Source organism: Falco biarmicus, chromosome 13, assembly GCF_023638135.1.
Source record: "Falco biarmicus isolate bFalBia1 chromosome 13, bFalBia1.pri, whole genome shotgun sequence".
NCBI classification, from domain to species: domain Eukaryota; kingdom Metazoa; phylum Chordata; class Aves; order Falconiformes; family Falconidae; genus Falco; species Falco biarmicus.
In genome coordinates this window covers 16,272,237-16,299,641 of record NC_079300.1, presented here as the reverse complement: position 1 = coordinate 16,299,641, position 27,405 = coordinate 16,272,237, and the positions used below count along the sequence as shown (strand labels likewise).

General features: G+C 41.7%; 1 protein-coding gene and 1 long non-coding RNA gene across 2 annotated transcripts; one reads left to right on the top strand and one right to left on the bottom strand.

The window, feature by feature from the left end:
• Positions 1 to 9,229: 9,229 nt before the first annotated feature.
• Positions 9,230 to 24,936, bottom strand: LOC130158110 (phospholipid scramblase 2-like). The gene is made up of 9 exons (XM_056358512.1): positions 24,851 to 24,936; positions 19,767 to 19,798; positions 18,851 to 18,952; positions 15,560 to 15,729; positions 14,447 to 14,489; positions 13,137 to 13,357; positions 12,142 to 12,303; positions 10,956 to 11,117; positions 9,230 to 9,737 (listed from the first exon to the last, which is right to left on the bottom strand). The coding sequence occupies exons 1-9, from the start codon at positions 24,925 to 24,927 to the stop codon at positions 9,678 to 9,680; spliced, it is 1,029 nt and encodes a 342-aa protein (XP_056214487.1). The 5' UTR covers positions 24,928 to 24,936; the 3' UTR covers positions 9,230 to 9,677.
• Positions 23,958 to 25,663, top strand: LOC130158111 (uncharacterized). The gene is made up of 3 exons (XR_008825174.1): positions 23,958 to 24,155; positions 24,932 to 25,106; positions 25,540 to 25,663. It is a non-coding gene; the product is annotated as an uncharacterized LOC130158111 (long non-coding RNA).
• The last annotated feature ends 1,742 nt before the right edge of the window (positions 25,664 to 27,405 follow it).

The following is a 27,405-nucleotide window of genomic DNA, read 5'->3' as shown; positions in this document are numbered from 1 at the left end:
AGCTGAATATAAGCTTCCATAAACAAAAGCTGTGCATTTGAACTCAACTGCACGTACACCATCCACACACTTTTTCCACTCTGGCTGTTTCTCCCTGCAGCCAATTGGGGAAGATGTTTTCGCCATGACCCCACCATAGATTACTCCACATCAGACCGACAACTAATTGGAGTAGGGAAAAAACTACTGGTGAGATGTCCACGGTTTTCAGCCAGTGTGCCAAGAGCCTCAGACGAGATGCACTCCCTCTCTCTCTTGAAAAGGATCAGCGCTCCCAGGCTGACCTTCAAAGCCGAGCTCTGTTTGTGGGAGTGTGTACTCTTCACCTCTAACAGAAGGAACTCAGTGCAGCACTGACTGTATTTGCCTTTCATATAGTGCAGACAGGGGATATTAGGCAGGGATTTCCTTTACAATCACCGTTTATATCATTTACTCTTTCTTTTCATCCCGGAGCAAGCCTAACCTTTTTCCCATGGAATTTCTCTTAAGTGAGTCACAGAAGTCAACTGTTGCCCAGGCACTTACAGGAAAGATGGATTTACATTTTATGTCTGTTTTTAGGAACGCTCTTCTGTCACGCCATACATTTCAATGACTAAATTAGGTCATTCCTTTGTTTTTTCGCCCCTTTGCATTGTAGAGGAAAACAGACGTGATTTATCAGTCTGTCATTATGGAGGAGGCTTGATTCTGAGTTTGTCCACCCACTTCGAAGTCGTCCCAAACCTCAGTCTGTGATTCCCATCATTTTGGGGCTCCACAACTGGAGAGCATGACTGGGCAGAGAAAGGCTTTGATACTTCAGTGATTAAACATTTAAAAAACACCTACTTTAAATGATGGATGGATGACAGCAAGTAAGCAGCATCTCTCTGTGACGTGGTCTCCCCATGACCCACCAAAAAATATTTGGCAGTAAGAAAAGATTCAGAAAACAGGTCCTAGCAAATATGCTTTGTTTCTCCACGTATGCTGTGCCTCAGATGGCTGTTCATGACAAGTCACTGGGAGACGGCGTGTGCTACTGGCAGCAGGACATACAGCCACTACGCACAACACCTTGGTCCTCCCAGCTGCTCTGAGATTGCACCCTATAGCAGGGCTACAGGGAACCCTGTGCCTTTTCAGTGGTGATAGAGGAAGAGAATACTGCTTTTAAGATGATTCCTGTGAATGCTTTTCAGCCTTCTACACATTTTAAACTTAAGGAATAAAAAAGTCTTAATTTTGCACTAAAATTCATTCAGGAGTTGCATATGTAAACTTTTAAATGAAAGTAACCTTTTGCACTAGTCATCATTATTAGCAAGGAACTGATGGGACTTAGAAGAAACTTAGTTACTACTCCACAGACACAGAAATCTCCACTAAACAGGGCATTGTAATTAAATTTAATACAGTCATTAATTCAAGTATCATTATTTAGGTAATTCCATCATATATGAAAATATAAAAACCTTATGCACAAATAACAAGAGCATCTTCATAATTCTAGCTGATTGCTTTTTTTCCCCTTTCTTTTGGGAGAAAACAAATTGTAGTTCTTATATTTTATCGTGAGAAGAGACATTTGATCAACTGTTCTGACCAGAATGTCACACTAACATTGCATTCCTCTTGCATATTACAGACAAGAACATGAGTTAAATTGAAACATTTTGGTCCCCAGCAGAGTAAACTGTTGATGCCATGCTGACAGCCTGTTAACAACAACCATCAGTGGAATTGCTGTGGGAGTCTGTAGGAAGGCATATGCAAATGCTTTATCAATACAGATTTACCTCAGCAGCAAAAAGGGCAGACAGCATCAGTTGTTGTGGCCTGGGTGGACATGCCATATTCTTCCTTGTAGCCAAAGAAAAAGCTCTTAAATCAATGTGAACTGCAGGTAGATAGCTTAGGTGGAGTGGAAGGTGACAATCTCAGGGAAGGCATGACCTTTCAGGAATTGCAGTGGTTTTCCATGCACCTGTAATCAGGCAGCAGCAAAGCATGTCTCCAAGGAAAGCGCTCATCATGCTGTCTTATCCAGTCACTCTAGCCTGCAGCTTGATTATGCTGGGATTTGAAGCCCTAATATTTTTAGCCCCTTCTCTTGCTTTTTTCCATTGTCAGCAAGTATACTTGTATTTTTAAATGGTCACATTCTAACCTTAAATGTACGTTAACCAAAAATCCCTGGATAGAAATACTGGTGTGGCTGGATCTGAGCTGAGATGCAGAGGTTTATCAGTGATGCGAGGTGCCCTCTGGACCAGGCAGCTGATTGCCTTTGACTTCGCCAAGCTTTGGCTCAATAGGATTCTGAAGTCAAACATATTTCATAGATGTTTACACTTCACTACATCTTTCTGAAAAGATAAAAACTTGACTAGTGCATATTTCTGTTTGCAAATTTGGCTTGAGTTTATCTGATAGTGAAAGCTTTTGGTAAATTTCACCACATAATTACTGAAGTGCAAATCCCCAGGAAAAACAATTTGCTGTAAAGATTTCGTATTTGCAGCTTCAGAGGCATTGATTACTTGATGTTTTACTCTGGCACCACATTGTAGTAGCTCCCTGAAAGCATACCTAACCACTGACATTTTTATAATTTATTTTTCATTACTTTTCTTTAATATGCATGTTTGCACAAATATTTCCTTCAACTGAATTTATTGCTTAGGAAGTTGAACACTGTAAATGGAACAAAAACATATATAAATTTAGTTGATTTATTCAACAGAGATTTTACCTTCCTCTCTTGCTTCTTCTTTACCACTGAAATATTAACTATTTACTCTTTCCTCTTCTTTTTTCCTTTTTTTCCCCCATGCAAAATGTGTGCTGCAACGCACAGGTAAGTTCTTGTTCATTTCAGTGGCTGGCTTTAATTCTTGGTGCATTTCAATATTAGCTTACTACCTCTCATGGCCTTTCCAAAGTTTGTTCAGTGGAAAAAGAGGACAGGGCACAGTGAGCCCTTGTCTGTGTTGAACAACTTCGCTTGTATTTCTTTTCTGTCCTAAGCTGGCAACAAGCAGAATACGGACATAAACACAGTGCCGGCAAGCTCAGCCTCAGTCCACTGAAAGACCTGTATGTTCCAGGAGCCACAAATTCTGCTTCCTGAAAAATGAGAATTTTTTTGACACAATAAAGCCTTGGTTCTACTGTGCAGCCATACTCACTGGGGTAAAAAATAGTTTTAGACCAGTTAAAAAGTTAAAAAGAAGGACTGGAGGACTGCAGGAGTAAAAGATGACAGGATTTAGCCGCTAACATGCAGGTCTTTGTCAAATATACAAAATCCTTACAGTATTAGGATTCATTTTGTTCAAATTCCCCAGGGCAAGTGTTGCTGTGTGTCATACTGTGTGGAAAGAACCACAGTAAAACCAGGAGATAGAGCTTGAGCTGAAATATCAACTGGGGGGACTGGGAAAGATCATAAAGAACTGAAGGAACAACCTATAGAATGTAAAGACAGTTGGAGTGAGCTCATCAGTGGTATACATGCCAACTCGGTTGTCTAGTAGGGTATAACTACATAGAAAGTGGATCAGCACAAAGCAATGCTTGTGCAAGTTCAGATACTTCAGGAGGTTGTGCTAATCAAATTGTGGCAAAAAATCCCAACATTCAGGAGGAACTGTACACTTACACAAGAAGGACTATACTTCAGAGCAGGAACATGCAGCCAGGACCTCAATTACAAAACATTATTGCACTGACATTCTGGTTATACACACCAGTAAAATGCTGCTGTAAGCCACCAAGTCAAGGCAGCCCCAAGGTCTCTAGCATCTTCAGGATTAAAATCTATGTGACTGGGTCATTTCAATTAGCAAGTTGCCTTTTGTTTATACTTTTCTTCTTATGAATAGCTTTAATTATAGCCTTCACCACAAACCCTAGCTTCCTCAGTTTGTGTAGGAGTTTTCACCAGCATTTGCCACCCACCACTCGCTCTCGCGGCTCTGCGCTGGCTCGCTGCATCAGCATGGTTCCAGCACTGCAGCGCCAGCACCGTCTCCCAGCTCTGTATGCAGTGCTATGGCATCGTTGCAGTATTTGACCACTTACCTCTGAAATACACCTCTGTCCATGCTCCCTGCAGTTGTGATGTAGGTGGCACAGGAGTTTTCCTGCTGCTGAGCTTTGTGTCACTCCCTCTCCACAGCACAGTCAACAGGAGGCTTCTGGCCAGGAGGCGGCCAGACCAGCAGTCCCTGCATTGCACTAGCCCACTCCCCAGTTTTTTTTTGACATGCCTTTGTAATCAGGGACTGAAGCTGGTTGCACAGCAGGACCAGCAACACTGGGAGATGCTGAGGTCCTGGCCCATACAGCACCACCACAGGCTCCCCTCTGCGTGTGCTGCCCAGCCTCATACCAGTTTCTGTTTGTTCCTCAGCAAATGGCAATCAACAAAGGAGAATTATTGACTTCCTGAGATGCTACTAGCTACCCCGGTTCAATAACTAGGTCAGCTGAAGTTAAACCAGCTGAGGCTTGAGCAGCAAGTTTAAATCTAAAAAAGAAGAAAGAAGTAAAAATACAACAAAAGCCCGGGGGGAAGCCTGGAGCAGGTTTCCAGCCCCTGGCCCTAGGTCTCTGTCCCATCCCTCACCCTCTCCTCCACTGCCCTGCTGTGCTCACCATCCGTGTTGCAGCTCTGCACACTGAAGCCATCTCATGTCTAGGGGGCTAAATGCACCTCAGATGTACATCAGTGACACTAAACCAGCCATGAACTTATGTTTGCTTTGATGTATCCTACTGCTATAAGATTAATAACTTTTTACGTTGTGTAGTAAATTATGACAGAAATCAAAGTCCAGTTCCAAATTCTACCATTTACCAAGCCTAGTGCAACTTTAAGAACATTACACAGTACTTCTCTGGGGTTTTTAAATCAATTGTTGTTTAACATACTTTCACACACATTTTTTTAATTTTCCTAGTGACAGATAATTGCATTTGAAGCTTAAGATTTTGCAGTTTTGGTGGGAAAGACACATCTAGCTTTCCACACTCACGGAGAGAATACATACTTTGGAGATAGTGTAATACGAAATTCTTCCACTTGAGAAAATCAGAATGACAACTAACGAAACTGCCCGTGAATCTCAGAGCAGGTTTTAAGCAGTGAAAAAACAATTCCTGTGCTAACACTGCCACCTATTGCCGCCCATTGAAAACCGGGAGAGAGCCCTTGTAAATCCCTGTTCACACCTCTTCCCCCTCTTTGGTATTTGTTGCAATGCTTTGATGTGTATTTTCTCCTCATTGCTGTCTTTAATAACATAGTGTTATCAGGGGAAAAAATGCAAATAAATCCAAAACCAAGTGATATGTCAAATGTATCTGAAGAACAGAGGATAAAGTCTCTCCAGAACAAAATCAGTGATGTATGGAAGTCTCCCTGTGAGTGGTGACAGGGAGCTGCCAGAGTCCTAAAGCAATCTGATCCAGTACATAAGCATAGCATGTATAACTATATATATATATATATATATATACACGTTATCACAAAAGCACATACAGAGCCCTGATCCAACACAACAGAATGTTTCACTAGCTGAGCTCTTCCCTCCACCTTGTGAAAGGTGCACTTTTTTTTTTTATTCTTACCCTCTTGACCTCTTTCTATTTTCTGTGGGGATTTTATACCTTTTTTACCTCCAGTCTCACTAATTTTAAAATCAAATATTAATTACCATATGATTGCTTTTTGCTTGACATGGCTTCTTTATCTTGTGGTGTAGTGGTTTCCCCTCCATGCAACCTGTATCTCTTGCCTTGCCCTGGTCATGAGACATTCCCTGCAAGTTTCTGATTTCACAGTGTCCACCCTGGCATCATCCTTTTACCTTTTCCATTTATCAATTTCATACATATTCCTGTCACAAATTATTAGCATTCATATCATACAATGCCCATTAGTCAAACACTTAAGCCATGCAATTTTACAATACATTCCCTCAAAAAAAGATTTTATTTTCTTTATTACCCCTAGCATTTCCAGTGAGTTACCCCTGCAGCTACAGTAAATAAGCTAAATTCAGTTCAGGAAAGCCAGTTGCTTGCTTCTTCCCTGACTCATCTTTTATTGTGCCATCCCTACTCTTGCTGTCAGCTTTTGGTCAAAGTTACTTTCATTAGTAAAACCAAGATGAAGTACATGAGGAATCTAAGGGCTGTCTGTGGGTCTGCAAAAAGACCCAAGGAGGCCTTTTCATGAATGTTGCTAATGTAAATGAAAATGTTTTTAGGAGGCCAACTGTAATACAATATACTTAAAAAAAAAGTGTTCCTCCTCTTCTCCAACTAGCAAAATTACCCTCTCCTCAGTTAGCAAAAACCCAGTCTTGAATTAATGATGCTTTTCTACTGAGAAACATCATTTAAATTATGCCTTTCTGTACTGTATAGACCCCAGGGTTTCATGAAGTGACTGTTGAAAAACTTACAGGGATGATACAGATGGAAAGGTCATTAACAGAACCGGAGAAATCCATCTGCAAATATAATTCTGTAAAAGTTTTATATAACAGTTCTATCTAACTGAGATGGCATTGAATAACAGGCAGTGTGCTCAAAGTCTTCTAATGCTTTCCAAAGCCTGCATTTGTGGGTAAGGGGATAAATCACTGTATTGCTTATAGTCTGACAGATGAATAGTGGAGAGTTCTAGAGTCTGGTGACTTATTAAATATGCGTGCTGTTATGGGTTCTTCCAAAACTGAGAAAGACAGCTCAAAGAATTATTTATTCTGCAGTTAGCACAATCAGTTTCAGAAATGAGCAAGTGAATATAGCCATCTCCAGAAGTTACTGAAAAATTTAAGGAATAAGCATTTTTCAATTAAATGTCATTGTGAGAAAGTGAAAGATACTACAAAGGTGCTAAAATACTGTTTGGTTAACTAAAGAGTTATCCCTTCATCACTTTAGTTAGGACTTCTTATGCAATATTTTTACCTTCATGAGACACGTGAACCATTTCACAAGACAAAAATTTATGAGCTGTGTAACCAGTATCACAGTTATCCATTTACCCAACTGATGAAAAGTTCCCCCAGTCCAGTGTGCACTCTGTCCTTTTATATTCTGAGGTTGTGGAACTTCTTTCCTGTTCTTACAACAATTCTTCAAATATAAAAGGCTTGGCTTGAACATTTTACACCTTGCTATGTAGCTGCATTCACATACTGATTCTCTTGGGTTATCTAATTCTTCACCTTATTTACTAATTTTGCTAAATACATGGTAAGGGAATAAGCTGTAGCAACCAGACCACTGATTTTATGGCAGCATAAAATCAAAAAATCTAAATGACAACAGCACAACTTACACAACTTCATTGATGGGTTTCACTGTATTTGAGAAACCTGTTTGTAAGCAAAGATCTTTGCTTTGATTACACTTTACAGAATGTTACTGCTTACAACTGCAATTCTGCTGAAGATACAAGAGTTGCAACATCTTTTCCAACACATCTTGATGTGAAGCTGGTTGGTTTTCACTGTTTGCATTCTCACTCCCTTACTGCTCTACAGAAATGTACTTGGATTTTTCTACATAATTTTGTATGCAAGGTTGTTGGGGCAATAGTGCTTCCAGGACTTACTCACTTAGGTGAGTACCTGAGCACAACACGTGAACATAAAATTTTGAATTACTTGGAGGAATGAAAAGTCAGCCTCCTGGTTATGTCCCATTATCCCAAGGTCCTAATACCTTATTTAAATTTGCATACACTCCCCAGTTTATTGTCAAGGGATGAATTTATAATGCAAGAAGCTTTGCAGCATAGGCAAATGTATCACTGTTTTGCCTACTTGCAAAATATTATTCCATCCATTCTTCAAACAGGCACAAACAGACCTCACTCTAATGCAAAATGTAAATTGAAATTCTATACAGGACCTGCCACGGAATTAAATAGGTATTTTCAAATATCTCTGAAAAGTGTTTATGGAATATTTGAGTAACTGTTCTCTGATGAAAGTGCAGCTATTGAACATGCTTGAGCCTGGGACTTCGAAGCTACAGGCAGGCCTGAAGTTGTGCATCACCCCTTGCAGGAAAAATAATACTGATGGGCTTAGCCATGTGAATCCCTACAGGACAGGTCTGGTCCTGGTTGTGTTACTCTGGTTTCTATACGTGTAGCTTCTATCCCTCACTGAACCAATCAGAAACTTTTAGCAGATTTTAGCAAGACTGAATTTTCAGTATCTCATTAAGAGCCAGCCAATAAAGCACAAAATACTTTCAAAATAACAATAATTAAACTCCCTAAGAAGAGTGCTGATGAATCAAAACTGCACCTCCAGCAATCCTTATTATTAAACACACTATATTCAAGGAATTTTGCCTTTAGCAGCAGAAGCTATCTTTAACAAGGCATAATATACAATTCTAAAGACTTTCAGAACAGTCTAGGTTGTTGTCATGAGTTTGTACAATTCTTATAACATCAAAGAGAGTCCAGGTACCTAGAAGCAATGGCACTCCTCTTTTCCTCTGCTTTTGACTGATCAGGAGTAATCGATAAATCGAAAATACTGAACAAAAGGAATCTTTAGCAGAACTCGAATACAACTGAAAACATTGGCAAGGACCTCTCCCCATAGCTGGATCCCAAGAACCGCTATATGCACAAGCTTGTGTGAAGCTGGGGTAAGAAACTGCAAATTTATCTACTGCTTGCACATTTAAATAAAGCTATAAATGCTAAGAAATAGAATTGTCAATTCATGCATCTGCTTTTGAAGTGGAATTATTCTGTTTATTATTCCTGAGCCATCACACCTACAGACAGACTTACAATCTCTGAAAACCATGGACTAAATTAAGAAGAGCGAGCACTGGAGAGACTGAAAAGTAACTAACTAGTTTTTCCTTGCCTCAGGAGAAAACACACTCATGCACAAAGCAATTACTAAAGGATTATTAACCAGAAGCAACCACAGGCATTTGTATTTCCTGTCTCCTCTAAACTTTTGGTGAAAATCAAAGCTTTAAGTTTCAAACCAACCTAAATTATGAAACTAAGTTACACTGAAGGAGTCATATCTAACAGCAGATTTATCACTAGATGAATACAATTTTACAGTGATTTCTGATAGTTCCATTCACTTGGATTACTTTGTTTCAAATGTGTATACTTGGTAAGAACTTGGAAACAGCTGAACGTGAACACCAAGGCAAAGGCAAAACTGGTAAAGAAGGATACATGGGAAAAGATCAGGACTCTTTATTACGCTCACTGCCTATATTAATATTGAATATAATAGTAGTTCTCTTTTTTAGGAATTAAAGTAACTATATGAGTAGTTATTTTACAATTCCAAATTTCTTGGAAAGAAAAGGCTGCTAAAAATTTCTATAAATTACAGTATTGATATGGACAGACAAAGGGTTCTTACTTGAATACTACACATTATTTAACCAGATTACACAAAAAGTTATTTCATCAGATTAAAAAAAAAAAAAACAAACAAACAAAAAAAAACAACCAGGGAAAAAAACCCCAAAAAAAACCCCATAAATTTTGAGTTTATAGAAGTATAACTACAAGCACAAGATATACATTTCTCACATTCTTAATGGAGCTCTTCAATCAACTGGGAAGTTGAGAGATTTATGTTCTTCTTCCCTCTGTATAGAAGTTCTGGATTTCATTGCCAAACTCCTGTTCGCTGTTGCTTATCACCAGCATGCTCAAAAAACATGAAGTCCTAAGAAGGAAACAAAAAGCAAAGTAAACAAATACTCTTTTAATATAGTTCCTAGTTCAGAGATCTGGTTGCTTTGCAAGGTATTCAAAGCACCTTCCTCTCCGAAAGCTCAAATGACGAGAAGGTGGGAGTACCTCTCTCCATCCCCCCATCACCTGGGTCTCTCAGGATAGAACACACACAGAGAAAGAGGTGGTGAAAGAACAACAGGGAAACTTTAAATTACTGCTAACTGAAACTATGCTTCCGTTTACTCAGGATTCCTGCCGTGGCTTTGTTCGACCCGACTCAGTCCCTTAAATTTTACCTCAGGCTGGGGTCCATCCTAATGGTGACTGCCTTTGGTTTACACCCGGGGGCCCCTTTTCTGTGGCTGGAGCCCTGGGCTGCTCGCACTTGTGAACACTGTACTTCACACACATGGTAGCACATGAACACGCACAGCTAAGGAAAACCTGGTTTGTGCACAGGGCTGTGAGAGGCTGGTGAGAACCTCCCAAAGTCAAGGCGCTTCACATGCCACTTTCCTCTCTCCGCAGCCCGGTCAGCACAGAAGCAGTGCACTTTTTGAAATGCTAGCTGATGCTGAATTGCACAGGCAAATGGAAACACAAGTGTGTTGCACACTGTTTTCAAAGAGCAAAGTCGCTGCACTGCAGCATTTGACACGGCAGGGTGAGAGGGCAGCTGAAGAGTGCTGTATGAAGTCAGACATGCTTTGCCTCCACAGAAGTCCCTCTGATCAGAAACAACTCTTCTGAGAGCATTTAATCCTGTTCAGCTCATTGCTTCACAGACTTCCAAGAAGGGGAGTCAGGAGGAACCGGCTGCAGCATTCAGCTGTCCAGCTCACCAGCTCAGCAAGCTGCTCTGGCTTTGGACGAATCTCTTGACTATTGCTGATCTGCTTCTCCATCCCCGTAAACATGCTTTCCTCTGCTAATAAGTCTGTAAGGAGTCTTCCCTTTACAAGCTTTCTCAATCTCATCACACATGAAGCTCTCCTTAAATACAGTTAGCACTTCATGTAGTCTACAGTAAGCTTATTATCTGAAATAATTCCTTATTGCCCTCCATGGTTAGTTTTACACACAGGTAATTCACAACAAGCTGTCACCCACTTCAAGGAGCTCAGAGTCAAATCCTTTACCAGCACAATTTGAACACGGAGATGAAAAAGTCAGTACATATTCAAGCATTAGTGACTATTACACTTACAATAAGGAAGCAAGCACCAATCATGACAGCTTTCATTTTTACATCAAGGTCCATTGGGAATGTGATTCCAAAGTTATCAGCATCTGTAAAGGCTTCTTTCACAAACCCAGTCCACTGCTTAGAAATCCTCCCAACAGTAGCAGTCTCATCCACAGACTTCACCTAGTTTAATATAAAATTTTAAAAAAAACAGCATCAAATCTGCCATTCATAACATTCCCAAATCCTTTTCAGGACAGATCATTTGAAAGCATCAGATTGTGTTATTTGAATTGACACAGTCATTGAATGCAAAGTCTGTCTTAAGTAACACATACATGAACTTAACTCTAAATCTGACTGTGGAGTTCAATGCTGTAATGGTGTTGGAAGGCAGCTACTGCACACACACACTCTGCTGGAAGTATTGTCTTATAGCCAAAAGAGTGAATTAGTTTCTCCTGCCATGTATCAGGAGCTGCTCAAGTGGAAACTAAACAAATCACATTCTTCTGTTCCAAAGCAGAAATTAGCCCTTTGTCAGCATCAGGTTTCATAAAGTTAGATCCAGTCTTCAGGTCCCAAAATTAAAATGATACAAAATATGCTTTAGCAACTATTTGCAATGTCATTTCAAATTTAATGCTAGGCTAGCGTATCTACTACTTAATGTGTATGAAAATAATGATGCAGTAATCACTATTATTTTTAAGTGATAGTTGTAACGATTTATTTTACAAATAAAAAACATCATTTGTAAGGTAAAATAGATTCAAATCTGTATTTTAGGTCTAAATTATCTTGATTTACTTGGTCAGTGAATGATTATTAACCGATTAAATGAGTGGTTGTAGGAAGTAATTTTAATTAATACTTGGTACAGCTGAGAATAATTTTTTGTTAGGGCCTAACATAATAGATCCAAAACAATTTTGCTGCTGAATATTTCAGTGAAGTGATTTATGTGCAACCATAGGGAATCAGCCATGCTGATCGCTGATGAGTGGCTTTAAGATGTCATTTCTGGAAGTTTATCTAGAGTAATCTAGATATCTGCAGAAATGAGTTGATTATACTAGCATTAAAAGATTACATACTAATTACTTAATATATACTACAGTTCAGTTGCCAGATAATAAGTAACAAACTACTGTCAAAACTATTATCTGAAAGAAGACACATATAAATACTTTTTAGCATTGCATACCTCAAAATTGACGTCCTCACAACAGCTGCAGACAACACATGGGCCAGTAATTTTCAGTATATCCATTCTTTTCGCATCTTGAATGGTAAACTTCGGCAGGCAGGCATGCCAGTTCTGGACAACGTAACCAACTGGTGTTCCTGGAGGCGCCTGAACTTCCAGCTTCACAGGAAAAAGAAAACCTCCAAGTGAATGCTCGTGCTTTGATATGCTTTGGGACAAAACCCACACTAGCACACAAAGCAAACACATCTTATTTTTCCATAGCAATCTGGCTTTCCAATGCATGAAGCTGCATGGGGTTTTCCAGGAACTTTTTCAGAAAACTGTACACACACTGCTGACCTCATATGCAACTTTTGCCTTCACTGAAAACAGTACGATACTTCTAAGGCTGTGGAGCACACAAGCTATGCATCTACGGTATGAAAATCAAAGTCCAGTGAAAGAAAGGCTGTGAGCATCACGAAAGCATTCCATGAAGACATTACAGGATGCAGCTATAACAAATCCCACCGTAAGAGCTCCAAGTAGGCTCACCTTTGAGGTTTCAGAAGTTGCATCACCCCATAATTATTTTAATATTAAAAAAGCTCATCATCTCGTGTGTTGACTTTCACTATAGCTTTCACAGTAGTAAAGTGAAAACTCTAGCTGTTATTTTAAAAGAGCCATTGCCTAACTCTTATATTGCAAGCCCACCTCCAGCACAGATTTTGGCACTAGCCACAGGTTCCCTGACATGCTGTTGAATCAAATTTTTCATTACTGTTATTAGAAGCGGCCAGAGTGCATCTAAGTGTTGCAGCACGCTTGCTACTTCCCAGACCAAGGACTCCATGCACAAATCCCACAGATATCTCTCTCTCCCCACAACTCAGAGGCAAAACCTGACTTCTTTCACCTCGCCTCCTAATTAAAGACAACCCCATCTAAAACCTGCACAGTTGGACCATGTCCCATGTGAAGGAGGATGGTGAGAGGGAGCAGCTCACCTCCTGTAAGCAGCAGGGAAAGCAGCACGAAGAACACCGGAGGGGTCTTTGCAGCGTTATCACCTCGTGGCCCAGGTTGTCTATAATCCGGAGGGTGAAGGGTCGTGATGGCCCACAGCAATTCCTGGTACAGCAGTCAGTGTCCTCTGCTGCAAAGTATACCCTTTGCCCCAGCGTATTCTTGATTTCATATTTGTTGTTTGTTTCAAAGCCAGACAAAACTGAAAAGTAGGAAGAGAACTGTTAAAATTTCTGAGGTGCACCTGGTCAGAAAAGTCACCACACTAACTCTGAAGCTACCCTTTGGGAAGGCAGACCTTGCTCAAAGTGTGTCAGAGGCACCTACTGGCAAAGGGAAGCGGTGGGGAAGGACCCTCGAGCGCAGCAGCCTGATGGAGAAGTTCATGGTTACTTCCCCGCTCTGAACATGGCAACGCGGAAAGAGCATGGAGATGTCCATCAGTCCCCTCCCACCAGACATGGACACCTACTGCCAGAGCAAGCACCACAATTATAAGCGACACAGCATGGAAGCTTCCCAGGAAAGGGCTGAAGGGATGAGAATTAAAGAAGCTTGTGAATTTGGGGGTGAAGCAAGAAAAGGGCTCTAGAGGGCACAAAAGCTTCCAGAATGAGAAGGCTGCAAAAAAAGCCTTGCAGCCAAGATTTACAGCAGCCCAAATAGAAAACAACAAGAGCCAGGGCAGAAATTCTGATTAATTTCTCTAACAAATGAAAGTACTTGTTGAAGCATTATGGAAAGAAAACGCAGCAGCATTAGGTGTCAGCTGAGACAGATGGTCCATTTCGTTTCTTCTATTTGAAAGACACTGATAACATGACTTTGATATTGTTAAAGTAAGCAGAATGAGGGGGGCAGAAGGAAAGCAGTTGAATTTGCTAAAACAGCAGGATTGCTTGGAAACAAGATCGGAGCCACATGCCAATCTATGGAATTAGATGAAGTAAGAGAGGACAGAAAAGAAGATCTTTAAGTAGGGAAGAGAGGCAAGTAAAAATCACGTGAATGAATAACATGGGAAATGTGTGACTTCAGCCACAACTAGCTACCAAGATCATCCAGTTGCATTGCTATGTATTTTTTTAATATATCAAACCTGCTTAAAATCCTCTGCCCTCCTATTTTCTCCCTGTTCTCCTCCACAACTTCTGCAGGAATTGAGACAGATAACAGAGGCAGGAAAGAGAAAGATGCGATCCATCTTAAATAAAGAGTGTCAAAGAAAGTCTAAATTGTACTGTTCTTGGGGCTATTAAAGATTTCTCTGCTATAAATACTTTGCACTTACTCTCAAGAAGTTCAATTTGCTGATGAATTAATATCTGGTCAATCTGTTCGCGGTTGAAAAATTAAACAGAATAAATAGTTAACAAGCTGTAACTAAGACAAATCTAGTTTTAAGAAGCACTCCTGTTTCATTTCAGAATGCAGATTTATGGATCAATACACTGTCCAGAGGCAGATCATCTACCAGTAAAGCTGTGGAAGTAGCTCACATACCCCCCTGTCCTGTCTCCTGTCAATTTACCAGAACAGTGTTTCAGAGCACAGGAGCAGATGGCAGAAGTTTTACCCAAGCTGGTCTGGTTACAAGCACACAGGGCTCATGTGCCCGTGCTTCTTTCAGGAGTCAGGCTAGCTCAGCTACAGAGCCTGACAGAGCCTCTGATACCACATTTCCCAGATGCCCACAACAGGAGTCCATACAGAAAAAAGCAGGAAACAAATTCTACAGCAGAACCTCAGCTATGGCTCAGCTCTAAGTGAAACTCCAGAAAAATCAGCCTCTCCTCACTGGTGCTTGTTTGTTGGGTTTTTTTGTGTTGTTTTTTTGAGCGATTTGCAAAACTGGCAGCCATGTGTCAGTGTTAAGCCTTGATATTTGCTCCCAGTGATGAGATGAACTGTACTTTTACAGTACAGGGACATCTTCTGTAATGTGGAAACAATTCTTATTTCACTATTAACATTCTCTACATTGTGAAGTCTGACTAACGCCTCTCCTAACAATGTTACAAAGAGGTGCAAAGAAAGCATCATGTAGAAAATTAACCACCTCTAATGTGCTATAATTGCCAATATTATACATATTTATTACATACACCTTGCCAAATCACATTATGTGTCACCAACTGTAGCTTCAGAAATGGGAAGGGTGTATGATAGCCCTGTGCCCCCAGGCCTTTAGCATCTCACTTGGCAGGAGAGTACTCCATGAAGTGCTGCAGCCATAACAGGCACCTCCACACTCAAACGTGCATCAATCACATCATAAAAGGCTTCATTTAGCAGCCCAAAAGCAGCAAGCCATGCAGCTGATGCGTTTTTTAGCTTTTTCATGGCTACAGGCTGCTTCTTAGGTGAAACCTCTTCTCTGGAGAAGGAGAAAGGGTGCAGGTACCTGTGTGAGGTATTCCAGTCCAGGAGGGCAGTTGGGAAGAGGAGGAGGGACAGGCATCCAGATTGTCCTCTCACTCACGATAGGCTGGTTCTGGGTGGGTGGAAAAGCAAATCCCTCTGGGATTCTTACGTCCTGTACCTGGAAGCCATAGCTCCCTGCACCTGTGACGCCTGGTGTGGTAGGAGAGATACAGTTATGAAAATTAGATGCTCACAAAGATTTGTCCCATGGATCTTCAAAAGATAAATTCATTCACTACTTTGAACTACGAAGATCCTTACACCTACAATATATTTCAGTTATAGTATATACAACTTTTGTGAAGGAAGTTACACTGGATTGGGATGTTCTAATCCCTCCAGATGAAATCAAACAAAATAAATAAATGCATCATTCTTGAATACAGTAGTAATTTTATTCAAATAAAGACTGGCAATTCAAAAACCAGAAATAAACAAATTAAGGTTGTTTCTAAGTAGAGAAGACAGAATACCTTAAACTACATGGTAAGTATTGGCATTTAACAAGTTGCAAATTGAGGAAATAAGGAATTTTAAGACCAAGTTTTCCTGGAATTATACCTTCTACTTATGTGACAGAAAATGTCCTTTTAGCAAAGTTCATCTGCGTTTTTCAGACCAGATGAGTGTGATCTAAAAACTGCACTTTCCCACTTGGTTAGTGCATTCTGTTTCAAAACCCAGGAAATCCACAACTCCTCCATGCAGGAGGCGTGTAGCAAGGGAGGAAATAGCTCCACACTTGTGAATGCCAAGTAAGCCTTCTCCACTTAGCACTCAATAGGAAACAGAAGCTCTCATGGAGCACCTCAGGGTCTCAATGCTCAGCGCCCCACCAGATGGCACACACAGCACTGCCTCAGTGCTCAGAACCCCCCACGTCCCTGTACCCCGCCCCCACCGGCTGAGCACAGAGCCCTGCCTTGCTTGCAGCAACACGGCCTTTGCACCTGAAGCTGCTATTGAAAATTACAGAACAAGAAATATATTTTCCTTCTCGTTTAATACTTTCCTGCTAGGCAACAGGCTTTCAATATGATACAGACAAATTTTATATTTTAGTGGGAAGCAAGCACAATGCAGGACCCACAAAAAGGGTTTTGTACAGCTGTACAAACAGTTTGAGATACTGACTTGCAGACCTCTCTTTATCCCAGATCAGTTCAGCACCAATGTTTCACGCTGCATTACAATGCATGGACTGTTAACACGTGAAAGCTCGCGCTGTGGCCATAAGCAGAACAGTACCTCAGGTGATGGGAACAGCTCTGGCTTAAAGCCCATGGGTGGGAGGATCACCCACCCCAGAGAAGGATCTACCCTCGTGGAATCACTCTTTATGTTTGAACACAGGCTTTGCACACAAACTATCTACTGCTGTTGTGTGTGACTTACACACATATGCAATTATTCAAAACAAAACATGCTCCCCAGACGCCCACCGCACAGGCAGCACATGCTCAGTCCCCACTGAAGCTAACTGTGCTTACAGACCCCAGGCTGCCCGGCCACACCATGCACAAACAAGCTTTGACTTATGAATGGCACAGTAACTTAGGCCAAACTTTTTGCGTTTTACCTATAACTTACACTTTAAGCCTGACTGTTAGATATTGCTCACTGTGATTTGGTTTTTCAGAAAGTTACCAGAACACGAGAAACTATTCAGGAGTGCTGCATTTTGAATGTGGAAGGGAAAATGAGACAGAAGAAGAGAAAAGCAAGTGAGTAAAATCACATGCAAGTACAACAAGAGAGTAGGAAACAGGAACCGAATTCGTGAACCAGCAGAACTGCAAGAGGAAAACGATTCTTTTTACAGTTCTGGATAAATAAAGTGAAATACTGAAATCACAGAATCACAGAGTGGTCAGGGTTGGAAAGGACCTCTGGAGATCACCTAGTCCAACCCCCTCCTAGAGCACATTCACCTACAGCAGGTTGCACAGCATCATGTCCAGGCGGGTTTTGAATGTCTCCAGAGGACATGCCTCTCTGGGCAGCCTGCTCCAGTGCTCTGTCATCCTCAAGGTAACAAAGTTCTTCCTCAGATTCAGATGGAACTTCCTGGGTTTCAGTTTGTGCTCATTGCCCCTTGTCTTGTTGCTGGGCACTACAGAAAAGAGCCCAGCCCCATCCTCTTGACACTCTCCCTTAAAATATTAGTATGCATTAAGATCCTCTCTGTCTTCTCTTCTTCAGGCTAAACAGATCCAGCTCTCTCAGCCTCTTCTCATAAGGGAGATGCTCCAGTCCCCTCACCATCTCCATAGCCCTCTGCCAGACCCTCTCCAGTAGCTCCCTGTCTCCCCTGACCTGGGCAGCCCAGCACTGGGCACAGCACTCCAGATGTGCCTCACCAGGGCAGAGCAGAGGGGGGATCACCTCCCTCCACCTGCTGGCCACGGCCCTCCCAGTGCACCCCAGGGTCCCACTGGCCACCTTGGCCACACGGGCACGCTGCTGGCCCATGGGCACCTTGCTGCCCACCAGCACTCCCAGGTCCTTCCCCGCAGAGCTGCCCCCCAGCAGGTCAGCCCCAGTGCTGGTGCGTGGGGCTGCTCCTCCCCAGGGGCAGGACCCTACACTTGCCTTTGCTGAACTTCACCAGGTTCCTCTCCGCCCAACCCTCTGGCCTGCCCAGGTCTGGCTGAATGGCAGCGCAGCCTCCCGGTGCACCAGCCACTCCTCCCAGTTCCGCACCACCCCCAGACTGGCTGAGGGTGCCCCTGCCCCTCCACCCAGGCCGCTGATGGATGAGCTGCACAGGGCTGGACCCAGCACTGACCCTGGGGAACACCGTGAGCTACAGGCCTCCAGCTGGCCCCTGCGCCGCTGGTCACAGCCCTCTGAGCTCCGCCATCCCGCCCGTTCTCAGCCCACCTCGCTGCCCGCTCGCCTGACCCACACCGCCTGCGCTCACCTGGGAGGGTGTTACGGGAGACAGCGGCAAAAGTGTCAAAATAAGTTAAAAGATTTGCCCATCAGCAAGAAGCTGCCACACATTAATTGCTTTGCATCAGTAACACTGCCCTAACAAACTCCCCATGGCGACCACTGAGGAACATCCAACATTTTTAATGTTGCTCAGCACACACTAACGTGTAACACCAAGAAGGAAAGTGGATGACTTTTCAGCAAAACAGAAATTAGCAGAAACTCTACAGAATTAACAGCAGAAAAGTACATCAGAGATGGTCACCCTTGTGAAACCTACTGTTCCCATGCTTATTTCCTAATGGTATAGCAGACCTGTAGCCAAGCAACCTACCTTGGTAAGTCCCAGGTGCGTGCTGAGGGTGGCCATAGGGGACTTGATATCCTGGCACATAGTTAGCACTTGAAAATCCAGGTGCTGGTGAAGGTTTATGTGCTGGAAAAATGGAAGAAACGCTCTGAAGTATGGCTCGTTTCCTCCTGCCTTAGGGTGAAAGTTCCCCAACATTGCCTCCTTTTTCAGAGCAGACACATAGCAAAATTAAGCAGCTGTTTTCTGTACAGCAAAAACTGTATAATAAGTTCACATTTATGCACAATATGTATATTAAACATCAGTATAATGTAAACGAGTCCTGATTTTTAAAGTGCAGAAAAAATGCAGGTATTGCACATGATGTCATGAAGACATCACAGAATCATTTAGCTCAGAAGGGACTTCTTGAGATCACCTAGTCCAACGCCTGCTCAGCCAGGATCAGTTTGCTCCCTGTCTGGACCAGAAGTGTCTTTGTTCATCTATATTTAGGAGGCTTTAATTCAAAGGATTGCCACGGAACTGACAGGCTGCCCTTCTGTACAGAACAGACTGGTAAAGCGCCATTCTCCACTACATAAAACATTTTCCCCCAATTTCTTCAAGTTAGGACTATACTGACATTTCACTAACAGACTCAGAGGGTTATATATTTTAAAACATTTACTAAGTCCCGTTTGTAAGCAGAAATAAGCTGAATTTTGATTTTTTTAATTTTTTTTATTTAACTTAAAAAATCAAGATCTGAAAATGTAAGCTATGTATTTTGCAAATGATTCAATTTTTAAACGTAAATAATTTCAAACAGCCATACATATTTCATAAAAATAGAAGGTAAACTAATAGCTAAGTTCATATACCTTGAATACCTCAGAAGGACCCACGTTATCTTTGATATTAACAAAAGATGACATTTTTTTTATATTTTACTCACCTTGCATTGCTGTGGATCTGCTTAGAGTTGTTCTGCAAAACAACATTTTTTTATTTCATGGGGTTTTTAATACATAATTTCACACAAGAGTTATTCAGCGTTCTTTATTTATTATTGTTAAATGATACTTGCCCGTCTAAACCTTATGGGAAAGGTGAATTACAAATACAAGCTACAATAACTGTAAATACCTCAGTTTCCTTCTGACTATGTCTCCACCACAATGCAAGTCTGAATTATGTATGCCTGTGTTCATGCTTTGAGTGTTCTGAAATCATCCTCACTCTGAAGAAAGCATCAGGAGGTGCAGTTATTTCATTGCAGTGCAAGACTCCATTACACAGCCATTCAGAAACATCACGCAATTCATATGAACAAATTACTGCAGTAATTTCAGAGCAACTGGTTTAGCCTATTAACATCGACTACAAAACCTGCTTGGGTAAATCCTGGAGTAGCCGTGATGCTATGCTACCACCTATTCTGTTCTTTATGCTATTCCACTTATGAAATTGGAGTACTAAATATCATATATCCAATTTTTGTCTCCATACAATAATAAAGGGTGGGCTTGCACAGGTGTGTGGGCTTCCACAGAAGAATACCATGAGTGAAAGGGCAAACTGCTTGTCTTTTTCTGTCTACTCTTTCAGGGTTCCCAAAAGGAGTTAAAAAAAAAAGCAGAAAGAACATTTACTGATGCCATTATCAACCTTCAGAGATACTCCTTTCAGTCTCTGGGGTAACGAGGGAAGCAAGACAATGGCGGCAACTTCTATTAAAGACAGGTCCAAAACAGCCAGGAGATCCATAAGTTGAAGTATAAAATAGAACGGTTATAGGTATTCCTGTTTCTAGGATCAAAAGCTTCAAAGTAAACATCCTTTAAAAAGAATGCAGTTCAAGTTAAACTAGTCATATATTTTGTCTGTTATGGTTCTTCCAACTAGTTCAGCTTAATGAAGATGGTCGTTCAAAGCTGGAAACAAAACTGAAACTACTGAAAGCAGCTCCTCCCTGTTTTTCACTTCACGAGTAAAAGCAGATATGACAGAAGGATGTTTAATAGTTTTAGAATGACCAACTTTACATTCAAAACCCCCATCCTGTTTTGTGTACTTTAGTTGTATCCTGGTCCTCATATGAATATGGGTTAAAAAAAAAAAAAGTAAGAGGCAATAATTTAAAATTGTATACCTAATTTAAAAATCTGGAAGAACACATTCAAACTACATAACTTAAACCTTGTTCTCACAGTTGATCATACAGAGTGACAAGTTTAATATATGACGTATTAAAAAACATTGGTAAAACTACCAGCTTGTAGGAATAGCACAAATTAAAGATGAATAAAAAACTTGTTATTTAAAGTAGCAAAAGATCAGTTTATCATGTGAGATGTTCCAGCTACCTGAACTTCAGTGAAATACTGAGAATTACAACTGAACTTTTGGTAAAGGGAGAGTAGAGACAGAATCATATGATTTATTTAAAAGAAAGTATTTATAGTAGCCCAGAATCTTTCTTTCTCCCTATGATCACACATATATGCCACTGTGCAATGCAGGATTTAGAAAACGTTTATATGCTTTAGAGCTAGAAAAGCAACAAGGATTTTAAAAAGTTCAACTCCCATTTCATCAGACATAATGCTAAAGAGAACAGTTAAGATAATTTATTTTATTAAAATTATCTTTTCTTCCATTCCTTTTTATCTAGCCTCCTTCTACCACCTCTGCTTCAGTCACCAAGATTAACATGTGTCAGTCACGCCCTGCTTTTCATCTGAATAATTTATAAAGAGTGTGAAATAAAAATCTGAAAAATCTGACAGGAATGAGGAACAAAACCTCATTTCTGTCAACCTTTATATTGTGCAATATATTGTTCAGTTACATGTGCAGAAACCTCAGTCCAGAAACAGTAGTAAGGGGAAAACCAGACACTTAAGAAATGTGTTGGTTCCAGCTGCCTGGGTTACACAAAGCAATGATTTGAAGCCTATATTTTCATTTCCGTTTAATAAAATGAGGCTTTGCATGAGGATCCTTTACATTTTATTACATTACTTGCAATATTTGCTGATCAAACATTCCCCCCAACCTCCCAGCAGAGTGCTGAAGGGCAAGGGGAGGGTGGAGACCAGGCTCCAGTTCCCAACACCTCACCCCCCACGGGGGCTATTTCGGCTTAGGGCTATATGAAGGGAGCCTGTGCTGGGAAAATCCATCGAGTTTGCCCTTTCCTGACAGATTCCCATAGTAACTCATAGCTCTGGGTCCACTGTCCCAAAGGGAGTACAGGTGAGATACAAATATTCTCTCTTCTCTGGAAAAGGGGCCGTATCTGGGTTCAGCTTTACACAAGTGAAAGCAGAATCGATTTTGCTGACAGAAAAGAAGCACCAGGGGAACTGGGAATGCTTCATGCAAAGCAGCTGTCTGGTAATGAATAACCCTTGTGAAATACAGTGTCCGGAGGGTCTGAGGTCCCCCCACTGTGCCTGTGCTCCTGGAGTGGGAAGGGTGGGCACTGCCAGCCGCCCCGCCTGAAACACACAACTTGAACCCCGCAGCACAGCTCCCAGCTTCAACCACTGCAACAGAGAGGAAACGAAAGGCAATAGAAGTTCCCCTGCCCTCCACACAGTCCTTCCTTCAGCTACCAAGTTCAGCTGCGGGTTAGCAAGCTGTCAGAAGACCTCCACACCCCATCTGCTGTACCGCTCATGAGAGAAAGGAACTCATATCAAGACATCTCGTTCTTCATACCCTGTCCCTATATGTTGTACTATCTAGAACCCAGACTCCCTCCTCATCCGCAGGAGTTCCCAGACTTCTTCCCTTTGCTCTCAGAAGCAGCAGTCAGTTGCTGCGGTAGCCTAAACCCTCTCACCCAGCACCAGCACACCCAACCGGTTCCTTGTTTCTTCCTCACTTTCTTGAATCGTTATTCGAACGGATAACATGGAAACAACCCTCAGAGGCATCCAGGTGCCCATGGAAGCAATCCTCAGGGGCACCCAGGTGCCCAGGCACAATGTTTCCCCCCCCCAGGAGTTTTGAGCCCAGGCACTTAAGGACAGCCAAAAACTTTTGGGAAGGAAACTGAGGAAATACTGGTTCCAAAGAAAGTCAGAACAAAACTGTTGAACAGCAGGGAAATAACATCCCTAGATTGTTCTATTTTAAGGAATGGCAGAATGTTTTTTTTCAGACACTTTCTCATTTTCAGAATTGCATTACACAGCTACATCTCCCTTACCCTGATGTGTGTCAGTAAATACACTGCAACTGCTTTAGAGATGCCTTCATTCAGTTAACCAGAGCTTCTGCTTTTTATCAGAAAACCAGTGTGCTTGCACAACAATCAGTTTCATTTCTCAACAAGCTCACAAAAATACTGCCAAGAGCATGTTAATGTAAGCCTCGAAGCACAAACATCACGCTTGGTGCCATTTAAATACCAAGCCAGGCCCTTTCCAAGAAAGCTCATGATTCAAAAAACAGACCCAGAAAGCCAAACAGCTGTGAGGCACGCATTAGTTCACCCTAACTAGCTTTGCAGCACTTCTTTTCACCATCACATTATACTAAACTATTCAGCCACTGGATTTTAACCTCAACTGCTGGAGAAACCGCATACTGCAAAATAATCTAGTTGATCTGATTAAACAGGTTATTTTCTGCTAACATGAAGGAATGAAACGAGCTAGAAGTTGACCTAAAATTATTTTGTTCTGATGCACGGAGGTGGCCCCCTCCCCTGACACCTGGCAGTCCCCACCAGGCAACACTGGGGTACCAGCCCCACCGAGCCCCAGCAGGGCTCCCCCAGACAGCCTCGGCAGCAAGGTTTCCGTACACCTGTCTTTGCAAGCGAGTTACTTTGCTAAAGAGCGGCATCTTCTACCTCAACGTGCAATCCCCAACAGGAAAACGTGATTAAGAAAAAGTCATCAGGATCCTTTTCACAGCCCTTCTCATCATTAAGCATCCCTGCGCTGAAAAAAACCCGGCTCCCTGAAAGGACCGCCTGGAAGCAATCATACACGGTAAAGGCATTTCTATTCACAGCAAAAATATACCCGTTCAGAGGGACGAGCAGCCGCTCCACGGCGTCCCGCAGCGACCGCCGCTCCGCTCCGCAGCGCCCGGCGCAGCCCCGGGGCCCCGCCCGGTGTCCGGGGGGCGGCGGGGCCGGGCGGGGTGGGCGGGCGGCCGGGCTTCCCCCACCGCCCAGGGGCGGGCCCGGCCGCTCGGGGCTCGGGCAACCGCTTTCCTCTGCCGTGGGAATGGAACACAAGGTCAAACGTTTGCTTAAAATGAAGCGGTGCCGTTATTCCTGGAAGGCGCTCACGTCGCTCTCGGTGTAACTTCTACAGCTGGAGTAAGTCGGGTGTGCTTTCGTGAAGGAGGCACTTCAGATTTGCCCGCCTAACCGTGGCCTTTATGTGTATATCACATGATTATTCACAGTAAAATACAATTCTAAAAAAAATTATCTTCGGTTTCCTATAGTCGTTACCCCATCACCTTCCCCTGCCTGAACAAGTTCCCACCGTAACCCAAATGCTGAGCAAAGACAGACAGTTTCTGTGAAACAGCTATCAGTGGAAGGAAAAAGCAAAAAAAAAAAACCCGGAACCCCAGCCCCCTTTGATTAATGCTTACCCTGATGCCCTGTTTCTGCAAAGTTTCCTGAAAATACAGGTGATCTGAGGAAGTGTTTACCTTGGGTTCATTACTACAGTGATACTTCACAGTATGATGCTACCTAGAGAAGTACAGGCAGCACAGTGCATTCATGTGGCTTGAGGAAACACTTTTTCAGTCTGAAAAGGTCCAAAGTTTCTAAAAGTTTCCCAAAACTTTTCAAGTTTTTTTGCGTTTCAGAAACATTTGCCTCTGGATAGCTCCCCCAAACATGAGCCTTAGAAAAAAGGACAGTTCCATGATGTAGAATCCAGACATAGATGATGGTGAGAACGAGGATAAGGAATAGTGACACCTATTAATTTGTTTACTCTTTCAATAACAAGTTTATCCATACAAGGTGAAGAATCCCAAAAGGACAGAGAGTACCTCAAGTTCAAACCTGGCTGTATACAAATGCATTTTGTCTGTGATCCCAATTTTACTACACTTTCCTGTTTTTCCATGCAGGCGCTGGGCAGCCACTCACTGTGCTTAATCCATTAGCTGACGTCCTTTAGTGCTGAAGAACAGAGAAGCCCAAAAGGAGAGTCTCAGGAGAGCTGCTGAAGGTCTTTCATGTAAAAGTAGCTGGAGTTTTGGACCTGGATGATCACTCTAAAAGAAAGGCTCATCAGGATTTCTGGTAAATAAGGTTTACCATAAAATTATTTAAAAACAAACAAACAAAAAAGACATACTGTTACATCTCAAAGTGCCCCAATTTGTTGGTGGATTTGCTGCTGAATCCTATGAGATTAAGACAGGGAAGTGTTAATTCCTCACTTTCAGCACACCCTTTTAAGAAAGAAGCTACTTTCTTACAAAATGTGTTCTACATTCCAAATATTTTCAGGTTAAAGCTGATCAAAGGATGCAGCTAACATCAGTGTTATAAGTACTGTTATATTATGTATAACATATATATATTTGTTTTATATATAAACAACAGAAATATATATGATATAATGTTATCAGTACATAGGCCATTGTGTGAGCCAGCACAGGCAGGGCACAGGAACAACCACAAAACCATGGACGAAATGCAAAGAGTAAATATATTTTCATTACCTTGCCAGCCAGGGGATCCCTGAAGCAGCACCCAGGCAGAGGCACAGAAACAGGGATGTGGGCACCGCGGAGCTCGGTCCATGCTAGAAGATCACCGAACCTGCTGGGTTTGCCTGTGTATCAGGGATTCACGCAGGCGTAGTGTACCACTGTGCTTTGATCTTTCCCACAGCAGGGCAGGAATCTCAAGCATGTTCTATAGGGTGCCTCTAAGTCTATCACAGGCCTATATTATCTAAACACAGATGTTCTACTTGTCAAACACACAAAACTAAACAATTAGTATGATATATGTGCTTTTGTACACCCCAGCTGCAAGTCACTTGAGGATGTTTACAATCCTCCTCACCAATCTTCCATTATTTTCCCACAGCCATGAATATATTAATCTGAATTGCCTGATTTTGCAAGGGTCATTGTAGATTTACACAATGCATTTTAATGATAAAACATTAATTGTAAAATGTTCCAGGACTACAGAGAAATTGGTAAAATATATTGCAGAAGATTGGCTTGTGGAAACATTTCTTTAAATGTTACTGTTCAGATTCACATGGAAGTTGTATTGTCTACAAACATGTAGTCTATATTTTCACTGTAATGGATTGTTGTTTATATATTAATGATTTCTTAATCTTTAGATTGTATAAAAACAATTACATTCTGTATTTTTTTTATAACACATTACACTGAATAACAGAACACTTTCTTGGGTTTTAAACCTAAACAACAAATTTTCCTGCTAGTTTCTTCAATGTTTTTGGTTTCCAGATCATTCAATAAACATGATAAATGAAACTAAAAAAAAAAAAATTACGGTCTTTTAAACTTCTGTTCATATTGTTGAAAGTCCTATCTTTCATTCTTCAGAAGCCTTTGGACTATTACATGTACAACGTGTACAGGTGTAGATAAAAGCTAGTGAGATGCAATATGCAAGTCTTATTTTCAGGATAGAATTATAAAACAAAGCAAAGAACAGTTCTGTCAAAGGGTCTAAATAATGGATCTATGATAGCAAAATGCACTTTTGATATTTCCATCTCTAGTCTGCTGCTCTCCTTTTCTTTCATTATCCATTCCTACTCCACAAGGCTTAGGAGTACTTCCAGACAAGTACTAGTTACCTATGAAGAAGATAATCCTGTTCGATAGATGACTGGAAACAAAAATGCGTGATGCTTTCACAAGAAGGGAAAAAGATAGTCTGCTGCTTCTGTGTTAGGGACTAGCTAGCTAATTCTTAAAATCAAATGATCACAGTGGCAAGGGGGCTGCAATAAGTAGATTCGTTCTGAAATGTATCTCAGATGGCATCAAATATAAGCCCCTTGCCCAGGCAGCACAGCAAACACAGGCACCTCTTTGCCAGATTCCATGGCTTTCAGTACCTTTGCAGCAAGGTAGTGACTGCAGCTCAGCTTCAATCACGTGTTATGTACCATGAAGTAACAGATGAAGAATTCAATGCTCAGAGGTTATAAAGCCTAAATTAGAGTCTTACAGAAAGAAAGTCAGCACCGGTTCTGACAGCTTGTCCAGGAATACCAGGGGCACAGGGAACACAGGGAACTCCTGATGGATAACCCTGAGCAACAAAATTACCTTGTCCTCAGGAAAGAACAGTTCGGAATATCAAATATTAACTTTACACTACTCCAAGATAGGATGCTAGAAAACAGTATGAAAACCTGTCCCACCTATCATCTCCTGCAACCTACAAAATTAACAGCCCAGTTTTCACAGCCTTTAGTCTGACCAAGTTCGCACTCGGCTACACTCAGGGCTGAAAATTTGACAAATTGCTCCCTGACTATGGGGTTTTGAACTTCCATAGAAATACCTGAGAGGAGGCTCAGCATGAACTAAACAGT

Excerpts from the sequence above, each read along its gene's own strand:
- LOC130158110 (XM_056358512.1), bottom strand. The coding sequence starts at position 24,927 with ATGGAAAAACAGGAAAGTGTAGTAAAATTGGGATCACAGACAAAATGC. Across the intron at positions 13,358-14,446 it reads GCAAATTGAACTTCTTGAGA|TTTTGTCTGGCTTTGAAACA; the intron begins GTAAGTGCAAAG and ends CCTACTTTTCAG. Across the intron at positions 12,304-13,136 it reads TTCCCTGCTGCTTACAGGAG|CTGGAAGTTCAGGCGCCTCC; the intron begins GTGAGCTGCTCC and ends TTTCCTGTGAAG.